This window comes from Phascolarctos cinereus, unplaced genomic scaffold (assembly GCF_003287225.1).
Source record: "Phascolarctos cinereus isolate Bilbo 61053 unplaced genomic scaffold, phaCin_HiC Scaffold_2;HRSCAF=192, whole genome shotgun sequence".
NCBI classification, from domain to species: domain Eukaryota; kingdom Metazoa; phylum Chordata; class Mammalia; order Diprotodontia; family Phascolarctidae; genus Phascolarctos; species Phascolarctos cinereus.
Genome location: NW_027555625.1, coordinates 347006132 through 347021967, shown reverse-complemented (window position 1 = coordinate 347021967; position 15836 = coordinate 347006132). Strand labels below are relative to the sequence as shown.

At 38.9% G+C, this 15836-nt stretch overlaps 1 protein-coding gene across 7 annotated transcripts in view; it reads right to left on the bottom strand.

Annotated features, from left to right (window-relative positions):
- Positions 1–5732, bottom strand: part of CDKL3 (cyclin dependent kinase like 3) — a 68366-nt gene extending 62634 nt beyond the window's left edge. For 5 of the 7 annotated variants that reach the window (XM_078150362.1, XM_078150360.1, XM_078150361.1 and 2 more), the window contains exons 1-3: positions 5452–5732; positions 4450–4635; positions 177–371 (exon numbers count right to left, since the gene is read on the bottom strand). In XM_078150362.1, the coding sequence (XP_078006488.1) occupies positions 177–371; positions 4450–4614 (360 nt within the window). In that variant the 5' untranslated portion in view covers positions 4615–4635; positions 5452–5732. Of the gene's footprint in view, positions 1–176; positions 372–4449; positions 4636–5451 lie in introns of those variants that run through there. The other 2 variants (XM_020991201.2, XM_020991206.2) reach the window with 2 other exon arrangements.
- Positions 5733–15836: the final 10104 nt, after the last annotated feature.

Here is a 15836-nt window from a genome sequence, read left to right as displayed (position 1 = left end):
TTTTGTATTGGGTCCCCAATGGTTCCCAATAGTATTTCCACAATCACTTAATCTTATTATGATCATTATGGAAATAAACATTAGCAAGTTAAATTTAATGACAAATAAGCTTTTAAATAGCATGAAGATGTTTATAGTAAGCCTAAAATTATGTCGGTTTACTGTGAAGCACTTACATTATTGTTGTGAAGATACTCAATTGCTCGAAGGATCTGGAAGAGGTATTTTCTTAGTCGTTTACTCTCAAGTCCATGACAATAATGCTGTAACTCATCTAAAACTGTGTGATCAATAAATTCAAATACCAAATGAATTTTCTTTTTCTGTCTAAATACTTCAATCAGATTGACCAGGTTTTCATGACGAAATTGCTATTAACAAAAGAAAAAAAGGTTTTCAGAAATTATTCCAAACACTATAACTTGTATAGAAGCCCTACACAATATTGAATCGAGGTTAAAATATTATCACTTTTCCTCTAATATTACAACTTGAGAATCACAAATTAAGAGAATTTTGGTCCACTGAAGGATCTTCTTTAATTGAAGGTAATACCTCCTTGTTAATATAACCCTTCAGTTTTTCACATTTGCTTTTTCCAAAATAACTAGTCAGAAGTATGCCGATGTTGATATTTGGCAAAATGTTAGAGAGTATAAATGTCAACTTTTAAGTTCCACTCGTAAGTCAATCCAATATCTTTATTAAATGGTGGTAAATAACAGCTTTTATATCAGTAGAGCTTACAATCTTAAACTGATTTCAATGACATAGTAGAGGTGACAGACACAATTAACTGCACTGCTTGTGCCTATATATCACAGAACTACCAGTTATTGTAACTTCACTTAGACACTAGGTCCTAAACACTAAAAAACAATGGAAGAAGTATTGGGTAGACATCTAAATAAATTACCAAAATGCAAGAGAATTACTTTAAAATGCCTAAAAACTTCTCATAAGAATTTTTTACTTTAAATATGTACACACAATGTAAACACAACTGTAGGAACTTAACGGGAATTTGTGAAGCTATCTATGAGTGGAACACTGCCATATGTTCACATTATTCAACTAAATATACAAAACGCTTCTTATAAGAACCATCTTGATTTTACACCAGGATTCTTCAAAATCATCTTTCATCATTATATTTTTTAGGATGTCAAAAATATTCTCTCTCAAATCTGTTTAGAAAGCAAAAATGGGGATAATTCATTTAATGCTCAGTCATCTGAGATAACAGTATATTTCAATTCAACTCATATACTCAAGGACTTACTCTTATTGAGCTTACCTCTTATTGAGGTAAAGCTACTGAGCTAATCACTAATGTTCCTAACAGAAAAAAAAAAAACCAACTCATACACCAAAGCAAACATTTTATCATTTCCAGCAAGCCTATTTTCTTTTGACTGGCTGTTGACCTACAGTAAATACTATTTTTGACTATAAACCTTAAATTATAATAAGAAGTTGAATTACCAATTCTCTAAGGAAAAAATTTTATGTGGTAATATTCTGTACCAATTTTATCAAAACTCTTAACTCTAGTTGAAAGAGGTACATTTTAATGTTACATTTATTAGATTATTAAACATTTCATGGTAAAATATTTATATTTATTCTAAGGGACATGTGGATTTTTAAAAACTACTATAAATTAGAGTCTTATGCAATTTCACCTTTTCAATTCTTTTAATGTGACTAAAAGACAAACGTTCTAAAAATCTCTTTAAAGTTTTTTTTTTAAATTTCTTATCCCAGTTCTCAAGTTGGCAAGGTCTGGCATCATAAGGACAGCAGTAAAAAAAGATAATTACTTCTGATCACTACAACACAAACCACTAAACCAAAAGAAGAATACCATAGTTTCCAGCTCAGTTTTTATCGTACCAAGTGGCCTAAAAGTCTGAGTGCAGTTTTAGGCTTTAAGTTTAAATAAATCATACTTAAGACTTTTGGGCCTCTCTGTGTAAAAGACAAAGGTAATAAAAACAAGGATGTTTTAAAAGAGTAGATATACTACAGGTAGGTTATCCAGAATGAGTGTTCGAATCTTCTCTAAACACTACAATGAAATCAAAAACATGCCCAACTTCCTTTTTTTATCCTAGTTTTATTACTTTTTTTTTCTGCAGATGGTAGAGTTGAGCTCCATAGAAACACACCCACTAATGATGTTTTACAGAGCTTTTACAGAAGTTATTACGTCTTCACAGAAATTGGGTTTAGCTCAGATTGTCAGAGTGAGTTAAGACTAAGAATTCTATCTAGTTCAAACTATAAAGCACTATAAAATTCAATGACATCAAGGTAAAGTCATGCTAGAAATAAGCAAATCAGAGATAACACATTTGAGGTATCTCAAAATCATATTTTTATTTAATAGTCATGACATTAATACACATTTTCACAAATGCCTTCAGTCTTGTGACAAATTGGGCATTTTTTTTCCCAAATGATTAAACAGAAAAAATAACCAGCTACAAAACTTTAAAGAAAAACCAAGACAGACAAAAAAACATTTTCTTTGGGAAGAGTTCTATTTCAACCTAAGTATGATAGTAATAAGGGCTATTTTCACTAAGAGTACAGTTTTGAATTAGCACATATTACAATTATAAAAGCGGTCTTAAAAATATATGAAGAACTTGTGATTTCTTCACTGTAAGAACCTAGTGTTGGATGACTTATTAAAGAAGTCTTAAGATTACAAAGTTTAAATGATTTGCCCAGAGTTATACAGCTAGTTTCAGTGGTAGGATTTGAACCTAGATCTTTCTGACTCCAAGGCCAGCACTTTATGCTGCGTCCTGCATTCTCTACAAAATGATACCTACTGGATTCCCCTTTTCATTGTATAGACTACGTCATTTGTTTAAGGCAGAAAATACCTATACCTTTCTTCTTACAAAATTGGTCATAACTAATGTAGATCCATATGCTGGAGAAGGAAATGGAAAATTACTCCAGTATCTTTGCCAAGAAAACCCCAAATGGGGTCACAAAGAGTTGGACACGACTGAAAAACAACTGAACAATGTAGATCCACAAGAGGCAAAAATATTCTTTTTATATTACAGAAAAAAACTATCTCCTTAATAGGTGATCACTATCTATGTTCTGTATACAGCTCAAATTAAAATAAATATCTAAACTAGGCAACTGTATTCTTAAATGTTTAAAAAAGAAAAGCACTACCTTCTAAACAAAACTCAAGAAGTTTTGTTTCACCCTCCCACTTCATAGCCTAGTAAATGAAATACATGCATAAGTCTTTAAAGCATTACATGTGGTCAAGGTTCACACACTACAATTATGCTCTTCTCTCATCTAATTCTTTCTTCCATGTTTTCATTTACTTTTATGATTTCAAAGATCGTTTCTATATAGATCTGCATCTCTTCCCACCTCGAAACTGAAAAAGGAAACTTCAAATAGAAAAAGTCTAAAACTGAACTCATTTTTCCCTTCAAACTAGCTGTTCCTGGACGGTATTGATGCCACAATTCCACCTGTCACTCAGGCTAGAAACTTTGGAACGCTGAAATTGGGGGTGAAAAGATTTGGATTAGATTCCTGAATCTGTCCTTGCCTCCTTGTAAAACTTTGGTGAAAGTCACTTAATTAAGCCTGTTTGCTCTTCTCTAAAATGGGAATAGTGACACTTTCATTACCTAAGGAATGTAAAGCACTTTTTAAAAATTTTAAGAGATGCAGTTTGGCAGCCATCAAGTCTGGTTAAATTCTTCTGAGGGTATTATTTTGTATGTTTGCCTCCTACTCAAAGAACCTTAGCATGAAATTGCAAGGTCCTCCACAATGTGGCCTCAATCTACCTCTCCAACTCAAATCTTCTTACCTACAGAAAATGATCTACCTTCCATATATTCTTACCTCCCCATCTTCTCTTTTGAGGTTACCCTGGCCAGAAACACCTACCCTTCTCTACTTACCTAAATCCTACCCAACCTGTAACATCCAACTCAAATTCTAATTGAACCTTTCCCAAACAACAGGGCGCCTAAGAACCCCTTCCTATAGCACTCACTGTGTGTACAACACATTTGACATTTATATTTTATTAACCTGAATTGCTATTTATCTATCTAAATATGTCTCCTTTTTGTAGACAAAGAGTTGTGCATTTACAACTGCTTAATCTTAATGATTCTTTCATAAAATAGGGCTGTAAAAACTTGAACTTTTGTGCATGCATGTTATATGTGCTATAATTTCAAAATACCTACTTTCTATAACTTCTCTGTATTTTTTTCCATAAATCATAAAAGGTAAACAATAAAATTGATACGACACCTTTTTCTACTAATGTGTATATACATACAAACAGCACATAATTTATCAAAATATCCTAATATGGAAATGACTTTTATCTCCTAGCCATTTCTCTTGACTTACATAGCAATTATGGCAAAAGAAGCAAACCTTTAGAAACTTTATTTCTCTCATTGCAATTTTGTTGACAGATTTTTCCGGTTTTTCATAAAATATCTTAATGGCCACTATCTGCCCAGTATCCTTATGTTTACACTTCATGACTGTTCCATAACTTCCCTCTCCCACTTTTCCAAGGGTTTCATACATCTCCATTTTCAAGACTGGTTTCTAGTTCTTCACAGAAATAAAGGGGGGGAAAAAAGACAAATGTTTATACTTGTATTTGCTCCAAGCTGGAAATCTATTTCTAGGACAAATCCATTTGCACCAGAAGTTATTCCTACACAAAATAAGGATTTTTAAGAAATCTGTGAACGTCTGGTCCCAAATACTAGACGAACAAAGGAGAAAGTAAAAGTTTTCTCCCTTCTCCCCACCCTTCCCCGACTTTCTGCATTTCTTCTGGGGCACTACCGCAGGCGCTCCTCGAAATCTTGTGATTCCGTCCTCATTACACACATAATTCCTAACTGTACTTTTCACATGGCTTCAATCACCCACATTAAACTTTGGGTTCCCACAGATATTCGCTTCCCTTCAACACCTGGGGATCCTCATTCAACACGGGACTCCCATACTTACCCTCCCCCCATCAAACCTGGGATTCCAACACAGCTTCGAACCTCCTACCTACATTCTCTAGGACCCTCCCCATCTTGAAGGTGCCAAGGTGGTGCTGGCAACCCACTCCCCCTGCGCGTACCCAGCGAGGTCTCAGCTTTCCTGCCTCAGCCCTTGGGCAGGTCTCAGCCCTTCAGGCGCCCGCCACCTCCTCCCACCCCCCACACCTGCAAGTCTCACTCCCTCATCAACCCCCAGGGAGGTGCCCCCTACTCCGCTCCCCACATCACCGTCTCCACCCCGGTCAGAACCTCCCTCATGAAGTTCCCAGAGGCCTCGGTCCCCTCACAGGTCACAGTACGACCTCGCCCCCAGAGACCTCTGCCCCAGGCATCCCCCCTGTGCCCCGCCGGAATCACCTCCCATTACCTAGGCTCCCACACTGCCTCAATCCTCCATCCCCCTCATCAAACCCGCGGTTCCCAGGCCCGGCTGCAGCATCCCCCTCTCAGCTCCGCCCTGTCGTTGACCTGGTCAGGGCAGCCGCCGCCGCCGCCTCAGCCCATCCTGCGGCCCCACGGGCCTGGCTCCGAGCAGTCGTGGCCCTAGCCCCAGCCCAGCCGCGAGGACAAGGCCTAGCCGAACGGGCCTCGCCCTGCCCGCCTGCTCTACCACCACTACCATGGCAACGGCGGCAGGGCGGGGACAGGACGCGGCGTGCGCAGGACCGGAAGCTTCTTGAGCCCACCTGGTTCGGGACGGCAAGCAGAGAGGGACAGAAGAGGAAAGAAGGTGGGCCGCGGCCTGGCCTTGCCCTGACCCTGGGGAGGGCGGTAGGTGTGGCGATGGGGGAAGGCGCAAATGGGCCGGAGAAATGCCACCTGTCGTCAGCTTTTTCGCCCGTGGTCATTGGAGCCAGAATGGAGTCTCTCGGGCTCCACTGATTTCTGTCAAAGGGCAGACGGGTCTGTGACCGGGAGAATGTCGGCTGAAATGTGAGGATTCGGGCCTTAGAATCCGAAACGAAAATCCAGGACGCGGCGGAGGGAGAGCCGGGGAGAGGCGCCGGCGGGGCCGGGCAGCCGGGCCGCGACGATCCCGGCTCCAGCCCCCCGATTCAGGCCCTCGGCACCTCCTCTCCGCCCTCCCGGGCTGTTGTCACAGCCTCCTCAGTCACCTAAATGTTATTTTCTGGCCCTCCCTCCCCACCCCCGCTTCCATTGGAAAGAGAAGGAAAAGCAGCCCCCTCGGTCAGAGGTGGGTGAAATGGACCACGGAACCTCTGGAATCCTGACTGGTCCTTGTTCAGCAAGCATTTGTCAAGCACTTAACAGTCAGCAAACATTTATTAGGCATGTGTGTACTAAGCACTGAAAATGCAAGAAAAGGGGGAGAACCCCCAAAACAAAACAGGTCCCTGCCCTCAAAGAGCTCACATTCGAACGGGGAAACAACATGCAAATTATCTATATAGCTACAGTTATACAGTGTGAATGGAAGGTAATCTCAGAGGGAAGGCACTATATAGTGATGGAAGGAGGGAGAGGACTCTTGCCAAAGGGTGGGATTTGAGCTGAGTCTTGAGGGAAGCCGGAGTCCGTCCGAGCTGAAGGGGCTGAGCATTTCCAGAAATGGGGGACAGCCAATGCAAAGGAGATGGAGCATGTAGTTAATAGCAATCAGGCAGAATGTGGTAGAGGGAAGAAAAAGTGTGAGAAGACTGGCAACTCAGGAAGGAGCCAGATTATGAAGAGCTTTAAATGCTAAAGAGGAGTTTATAGGGAGAAAATTGGAGAAATTTTGGAGAAAATAGGGAGCCTCTGGAGCACACTGAGCAAGAGAGTGATATTGTGATCAGATTGTACTTTAGGAAAATCAACTTGGCATCGAGTAGAAAATAGATTTGGTAGATCATTGAAGCAAGAAGGCTTCAAATAATTAGCAGTAGTCCAAAATTGTGAGGGTCTGAACTAGACTTGTGGCTGTATAAGAGCAAGAAAAGGAGATCTATAAGAGAGATGTTTTGAAAAGACAAGATTTAGTAATGGAATGTTTGGGTGATTGAGGAGTCAAGGATGACACCAAAGTTGTGAGCTTAGGTTATTGGATAATGGCATCCTCAACAAAGTTTGGAAGGGGTATGGGGGTAAGTAATGAGTTTTATTTTGGACATGTTAAATTTCAGATACCTACTGTTCAAATTGTCCAAGAGTTCAGGAGACCTAGTGCTGGATATCCAGATTTGGAAATCATCTGCATAGAGAAAATAATTAAAGCCATGGGAGCTGATGAGATCATCAAGTGAGAGTGTATTGAGCAAGAAGAGGGCTCAGGTTGGAACCTTGGGAGACACCCACATTGGTAGGTATGAAACGAAGAACCAGTGAAGGAGACTGAGGAGCAGTTAGATAGGAGAACTGGGTAGAGTGGAGAAGTTGAGAGAAGGTAGGTATAGATTCAGGAAGATCTGGGCCCAGATCCTGCCTCTGCCAAATACTTAAGTTGTGATCATAGGCAAATCACTTAATCTTAGTGCCCTAGTCAACTCTCTTAAAATTAAAGCTACCAGAAATTACCACTGTACATTACTGGAGGGCGTTTCCATCCTGGGAGCTCCCCATATTGATGAAATCACAGGTCTGAACCAAAACAAGAGAGGAAAGACTTTCTGGATCATTGTTTAAGTGGCATTTTGAGAAGGATAAAGGATTAATATCTATATGTGTCAAGGGATGGGAGGAAATATGGGTGTGCCTTTGTAAGTAAAATGCCCTATTTTTTTCTAAAGGAATTATTTTAGCTATGCTGCACATTTCAAATTTGTTTTCTATAGCTGCTAGTCAGAGCCATGGTAAGAAAGCTTTTAGACAAATGTGGGTTTCCTCTCTATTATTCACAACTATGGCCATACTGGTAGAAGTGCTATGAACAACATTAACAATCCCCACAAGAAAAATCAACAGGATGGAGAATATTTATTGTTCAGGTTATCCATTGCAGTTGTAGTTGGATGGGCAGTTCTTTGAGTTAGTCCATGATTACCCATATATCTTGGGGAAACAATGTTAAAAAAAGGAGAAGAACAACAACAAGAAACTGGACCCAGAACTGGAGTTGTCTGTGCTGGATTTATTGAAAAATTACATACCTTTTTCTACAATCCTAAACTTTTTCTGACACAAAACTGCATTTAGAAACTTTTAAAATACTGCAATAGGGAACGACCTCGCGCCTTTGGCATCTGTTTATCTCTTTATTTGTGTGCCTGCTATCTTAGCTCAGGTCCTCATCGCTGCTGGTGTGGACTATTCCAATAGTTGCCTAATTGACTATACAAATATTTCATTCCAGTCAAACTGGGCTACTATTTGTTCCCTGTACTTGATAGTCCACCTCCTACCTCTATGCCTTTGCATGAGCTTTTTTTTTCAATGACTGTCATGTTACCCCTCCTGACCTCTTCCTCTTGGAATCTCCGGTGCCTTTCAAGGCTCAGCTGAGGTGCCACCAACAAATAAGACCCTTCCTCATCTCCAGTTGTTAGTGTCCTCCACCTCCCCACCCCCAAAATTACTTGTACTTTTTTAGTATATACTTTATATTAACGGTTTGTTATATATTGTCAGTGGAAAGTAAGCTAGTGGAGGGGAGGAACTGGTGTTTTTTTAATCTTTGTATCCCTGGTGCCCAGCACAGTGTTTTACACACTGTACAAGCGGATGATAAATACTTGCATTGCATCAGATCTAAACTTCATACTTCTCATGGTACTCATCAAAGTAGTTTTAATAAATGTGTATTGTATTTTTGTGATATTTTCATAAAGTCAAATAATTGTGATAATGTTGTTGTTCAGTGGTTTGGTTGTATCTAACTCTTTTCTATCTAGTAGCCTCTTTGATAATGTTATCAAGTCACATTTATGATAATGTTACAGCCTACTTAAAACCCTGAAGACACACCCCCTCCCTGCTTCCTCATGCTTGACTCTGATCTCTGGGTCCTTTGCAATGACCAGACATAATACATTAAGAGGGGACAATACTTGTGTGAAGGGTACTAAGAATCATACCTTCAAACCCTACCTAGAAAAAAGTCTTGGATTGAGAACCTCTTCACCAGGCTCTAATAAAATAAAGAGTCCAACTTTATTTACAAAGCATCTTTCAAAAAGGTATGTATCTCACTTACCATACATAAAAGACTGTCTCATCTATACTTTTTGTAGCTATCATTTTCTTTAAAAAATTTATTTTTTTCAGTTAGCAAAAATTTCTACCTTCTCTCCCTCTAACTTCAACCCATTTTCTTCCATTTGAAAAAAAAAACCCATTACAAACATAGTCAAGCAAAACAAATTTCTCCATTGACTATGTGCAAATGTCCAAACTGATCATTCTGCACCATTCAGAGGTAGGTAGCATATCTCATCACTAGTTCTCTGAAATCCTGGCTGTTCATTACAGTGATCAGAATCTTTAATTCTTTCAAAGTTGTTTGTCATTACCATATCGTTGTCATTGTTTTCCGGTTCTATTCACTTTGTTCTCCATCAGTTCATACAAGTATTCCCAGGTTGCTCTAAAATCAACCCCTTCATTATTTCTTATAGCACAATAATATTTCATCACATTTATATACCATAATGTGTTTAGCCTTTCTCCAGCTTATGGGAACTCCCTCAGATTCCAATTCTTTGCCACCTCAAAAAAAAAATGTTTTTCTCTGTCCTTAGAATTTGTTTTGCTTAGGACTAATCTCTTCATTAATCTGCCCTTCTAGTTCCCCCTTATCCTTCTCTCCTTTCTCAATTTTCCTGTTGAGTGAAATGTATTTTTGTATACAACTCTAGTGTGTCTGTCTGTATATATTCTTCCCTCCTTTGACCAGTTCAGATGAGAGTAAGGTTCAGGTATCAGCCACTCCAACCCACCTCTTCCTTCTTGTTTGTATAGATGTCTACTTATACACCCTGATTATGTGAGATAATTTTCCCTCACTTTCCTCCCTCTGCTCCTCCAATGTATTCTTCTTCCCCTCACTTTCAGTTCTTTTCTAAAGGTCCTCAGAACATAAGAGAATTACTCCAAGGCCTTGTTTAATTAGTTTCCATGACCCCTGATGATAAGACTCAGAGAGGGCTCATATATCATGTCCCCACATTTGTATGTAAATTAGCAGATCCTTATTTGGTCCCTTAAGTTCCCTTATTTTTGCCTTTTTGTTTCTCTTAATTCCTGTTTAAATTTTGAACTTTCTATGCAGTTCTGGTCTTTCATCAGGAATGCTTGGATGTTCTCTAATTTTGTTAAAGATCCATTTCCCTCCCTGTAGGATTATATTTAGTTTTTCTGGATAATTTATTCTTGGTTATAAACCCATATCCTTTTCCATCTGTAATATCATACTCTAAGGGCTCTGATCCTTTATAGTGGTGACTGCTATGATTATGTGTGGTCCTGGCTGTGGCTCCTCATTTTCAAAAATATTTCTTTCTTGACTGTCATATTTTTTGACGTGGAAGCTCTGGATTTTGACCACAGTGTTCCTGGGAGTTTTCATTTGGGGGTTTGTTTCAGGAAGTAGTCAACAGATTCTTTCTATTTCTACTTTACTCTATGGTTCTAAGAGATCTGGGCAGTTTTCCTTTAAGATTTCCCAAAATGGCCTATCAGATCTATGGAAAGGGGGAGAGTTCATGACCAAACAAGAGAAGGATTCACGGGAGATAAAGTGGATATTTTTGATTATATAAAATTATGAAGATTTTGCACAAACAAAATTAATGCAGCTAAAATTGGAAGAAAAGCAGGAAACTGGGGAAAAATTTTGCAGCATGTTTTTCTGATAAAGGTCTCATTTCTAAGATATATGGGCAATTAAGTCAAATTCATAAGAATAACAGCCATTCTCCAATTCACAAATGGTCAAAATATATGAATAGGCAGTTTTCTAAGGAAGAAAAGCTATCAATAGTCATATGAAAAAATGCTGTAAATCACTAATAGAGAAACAAGAATTAAAACAACTCAGAGGTACTATGTCACATCCATCAGATTGGCTAAGATGACAGAAAAAGGAAAAGTGACATGTTGGAGGCGAGGCAGCTGTGGAAAAACAGGTACACTAATGCACTGTTGGTGGAGCTATGAACTAGCCCAAGCATTCTGAAAAGCAATTTGGAACTAAGTCCCCAAAGCTATTAAACTCTGCATACCCTTTGACCAGCAATACTGCTATTAGGTCTATACCCCAAAGATATTTTTTAAAAACAGGAGAAAAAGGACCCACATGTACAAAAAATATTTATAGCAGCTCTTTTTGTGGTGGCAAAGAATTGGAAACTGAGGGGATGTCCGTTAATTGGAATATTAATGTGATAAAACATAAGAAATGAAGGGGTTGGTTTTAGGAAAAAACTGGGAAGACTTATATGAACTGGAACAAAATGAAGTGAGTATAACTAGAAAAAAAATTTATATAGTAATAACCATATTGAAAAGATAATCAGCTTTGAAAGATTTAGTAATTCTGATCAACACAACAAACAATTGTTCCAGAGGACTCATGATTAAATATACTATCCAACCCCAGATAGTCGATGAACTCTGAATGTAGATTGAAGTATATTTTCTTTTCTTTTTTTGGACATGACTAAAGCAGGAATTTGTTTTGCAGGCCTATACACATTTGTAATGGGTTTTATTTTTCTTGCCTTCTCAATGGGTGGGGTAGGAGACTGGAGGGACAGAATTCAGAACTGATGATAAAACCGAATTTTTTAAAACCAAGATTTCCTGAAACTCTTATTGATATCTAAGCTCTATTTTGGACATGGCTTTAAGGTACTCCAACGATTACCTTAAACTGCAGTTTACCAATCTGAGCTGTCCCTGAGATCCTGAAATAAAACAATGCTTGATACCTCCAATAATTTTTTTTCTCCTTGATGTTTTCTAGATCAAGTTGTTTTTATCATGAGAAAACATATTTTCTTCTATCTTTTGGTCATTAGACTTTGTTTTAATATTTCTTATTATCTTATAGACTTACTGGCTTCCATTTAGTCCATTCTAAATCTCAGAGAATTTGTTGCTTGAGCAAGATCCTGCACCTCTTGTAACAAACTGTTATTTCTTCAATACCTCTCATTTCTTTCCATTTTTTTTCCCTCTAGGCCTCTCATTTATTAAACACACATTTTTATTTTTTGTTTCATTGTATTTTTTTATTTTCTTAAATATTTTCTTTTTAAAATTTTATTTATTGTTTTTAACATTCACTTTTATAAAATTTTGAGTTCTAAAATTTCCCCCCTCCCTAAGACATAAAAGATGGCATGCAATCTGATAAAGGCTGTATATGTACAATCATAGTAAACATATTTCCATATTAGTCATTGTAAAAGAAGAATCAGAACAGAAAGGAAAAACCACAAGAAAGAAAAAACAAACAAAAAAAAGAAAATAGTATGCTTTGATTTGCATTCAGACTCTATAGTTCTTTCTCTAGATGTGGACAGCATGTGCCATTTTGAGTCTTTTAGAATTATCTTAGATTATTATATTGCTGAGAAGAGCTAAGTCTATCAAAGTTGGGCATCTCACATTGTTGCTGTTACTCTGTACAATGTTCTCCTCACTTCACTCAGCATCTGTTCATGTCTTTCCAGGTTTTTCTGAAGTCCACCTGCTCATCCTTTCTTATGTAACAATAGTATTCCATTACATTCACATACCACAACTTGTTCAGCCATTCCCCAATTGATGGGCATCCCCTCGATTTCCAATTCTTTGCCACCACAAAAAGAGCTGCTATAAATATTTTTGTATATGAGCACACACACATTTTAAACTTTTAAAAATGCTTGCTTCATCTCCTCTAGGAATTCTAGTTGAATTTGTGCCCAGGCCATGTATTTCTTTGAGTATTTGCTTGTAGAGGTTTTGAAGTCATTCTCTTCTTCTGAGTTTGTGCCTCAAATGTCTTTGTCACCACAACAGCTTTTTGTAGTAGGATTTTTGTTTGTTTGTTCAGTCTTTCAGCTTACTTCCTGCTTTCAGACTTGATGTTAGAGCTGGACTCTGTGTGCTACTGGAAGGAAGGTCAGGGATGGTCCTGCTTATTGGAGGTATCTAGCATTGTTTTATTTCAGGATCTCAGGGACAGCTCAGATTGGTAAACTGCAAGCTTTCATTCCTCTCAAAGTTGTCTGATCTGAGGCAAATTCTAATCACTGCCCTTCCCGTCTGAGCTCTGCAAGTTCCTGACTTGTGTTTGGGTCAGAACAACAATAGACTACTGCTGGACTCACCTCCTGTCAGGCAGCTGGGAAGCTCTGCTGGTTCAGTGACAGAATTATAGGATTCCCTTTGGTCAGGGATTCCTGCCCTGGTTATTTTGCTGCAGAATGGACCAGATGCTGAAAGTAAAACCCTGCTCTGCTCCTGACAGACAGTTCTTGCTTGCTTCTGAACTTGTTAGTACAGCACCTAGAGACGTTGGCTGCTACCTGCCCTGCAACACCAGCCCTAGACACAAATCAGTCTACTCTGTATCTGTGACCTGGAAATGGGTATCGGATGACATAGCTGCCAGTTAGCACCAGCTCCCTTTTGGTGGCCTGTTATGATTTTAGACCCCTTCTTGCCCTAATGCTCAGCCTCTCTCTGGGTACTTCAGTGCTCCAGATGACCACATGCTCCTGGCCAAACCCTGTTCCTAGTGTTTACAGACCTGTCAGTTTATCTGTGCCAACCTGGGCCAGAAAAATTAGTCACTGTGATTTTTTTTCCTTGGATTTCTCCATCAGTATTCAGTATGGTACCTTTTCTATATGTTTGGAGGAATTTTGGGGGGAAGCTCACTGTACTTCCTTCCACTATTCCACCATCTTGGCTCTGTCTTCCTCATCTATACTTTGTATTCCCACCAGTCACTGTCTAATACAAGTGCTCATACAGACCCTTAATAAATGTTTGTTGAATTATTGGTGATTTGCATAGTTATTACAGAACATTTATGACATGTTTAAAATGTGAGGGTGATCATATTCATTCTATCTTGAACACAGTTCTGCATAAGCCTGGTCCAAATGCTGGGTAACAGACTCCTCTGCTGCCCTAGTCTCACACTGATTCTATTCTGAGAACCTCAATTTGCCATGGGATTTCGCTGGCTACCGATTTGGCAGCCTTGTTGCCTTCTGGAGAATATGGCTTCTCCCAAAGGGAGTGCTCTCTGTGTCTCTGCTCTGAGATTCTTTTTGTCTCCACTTGTATACAGTAAGGCCTGATCTATAGATAACTTATAACTATGAAGAATACAAAGTCCTATCCTTGGACAGCTGCTATTCCTCTCCTACCAGCTTTATCCTTGACCCTAGCTTCTGCGTCTTAGATGTCTTAGCACAGGTTGAATTCTTTTGAGTAGCTGTGGATCTCATTAAGGAGAAAGTAGTATTATAGGGCTTGATATGATCAGCACTGTTTTGTCTATAAACAGGAACATCTGGAAGACCTTATATACAAACAGTGCCTCTTCTATGTGGAGTCTATGGGAGGCATGGTCCATAACCATGGCATACACAATAGCAAACATGTTTTATGCCTCACTTTATGACTTAGCATACTAATAATTAGAAGATCTTTGAACAAAGTGTTTGGCTTTTTTTTTCCATTACATCTATCTCAAGAAATTTACTATGATCTTAACTCAAGCATGGGAAATCTTCCTCAAGGTGTCTATAAGGTTGCATTTTGTTCTTTTTTTTTTGTGAGTGTGGAAAATAAGGCACAGAGAGGTTAATGTCTTGTCCAAGTCCAGGATTTGTACCCTCATCTGATTCCAAACCCAGCACTCTTTTAACTATAACATGATGCCTCAATTTCCCTGTTTCTACTGATAGCACTACTATTGTTACAGTCACTCAGGTTCACTGTCTGGAGGTTGTCTTCGACTCTTCTCTCTTAATCCCCATGTCCAGTTAGTTGCTAAGTCTTGTCATTCCTACTGCCCCAAGTCTCTCATATCCATCCTTTTCCCTTGACTCATACAGCCTCTGCCCTAGTTCAAGCCCTCATCACTTTTTGTTTGGATTATTATAATAGCTTCTTTAACAATCTCTCCCTTCTTTCAATCCACTCTCAACAGAGCTGCCAAATTCACAATCCTACAACTTACCTCTGAACTTGTCAACCCCCTACTAAAAAAAGATATGCTTATTAATAAGTACTATGTGCAAGGCACATGCTAGGTGCTGGAACAGATGTAAAGGTAACTAAGATCCCTGCGAAATACAGACAAAATCCACAAATTCTGATACAAATCCTCAAATGAAATAGAGCTCATTCAAGAAAAAATGAAATTCCAATATAATTTTCCTGAAATTCGAATATAATTTTGGGGCAGCTAGGTGGCGCAGTGGCTAGAGCACCGGCCTTGAAGTCAGGAGGACCAGACTTCAAATCCAGCCTCTAGCTGTGTGACCCTGGGAAAGTCACTTAACCCCAACTGCCAAAAAAAAAAATTCTAATATAATTTTGAAAACACACACACGCACACACACCCTTTCCTGGGGTTTCCAGCTCTAGAGTAACCTCAGTGAAGTACAGAAAGGGAGATGTCTATACACATTTGGCCATTTTTATTCCTCTGTACAGGGGAAGGGAGGCAGTCACCATTCATTGTTGCCCATCAATAAAAACTCTCTCCTACTGCCCTACATCGATACCTCGAAGTAACATTTCCACAGCTTGAGAAAAGTGTTTTTGTTCTGGCCTGGTTTTTTTGGGTGGGGGGTGGGAGGAATTTAA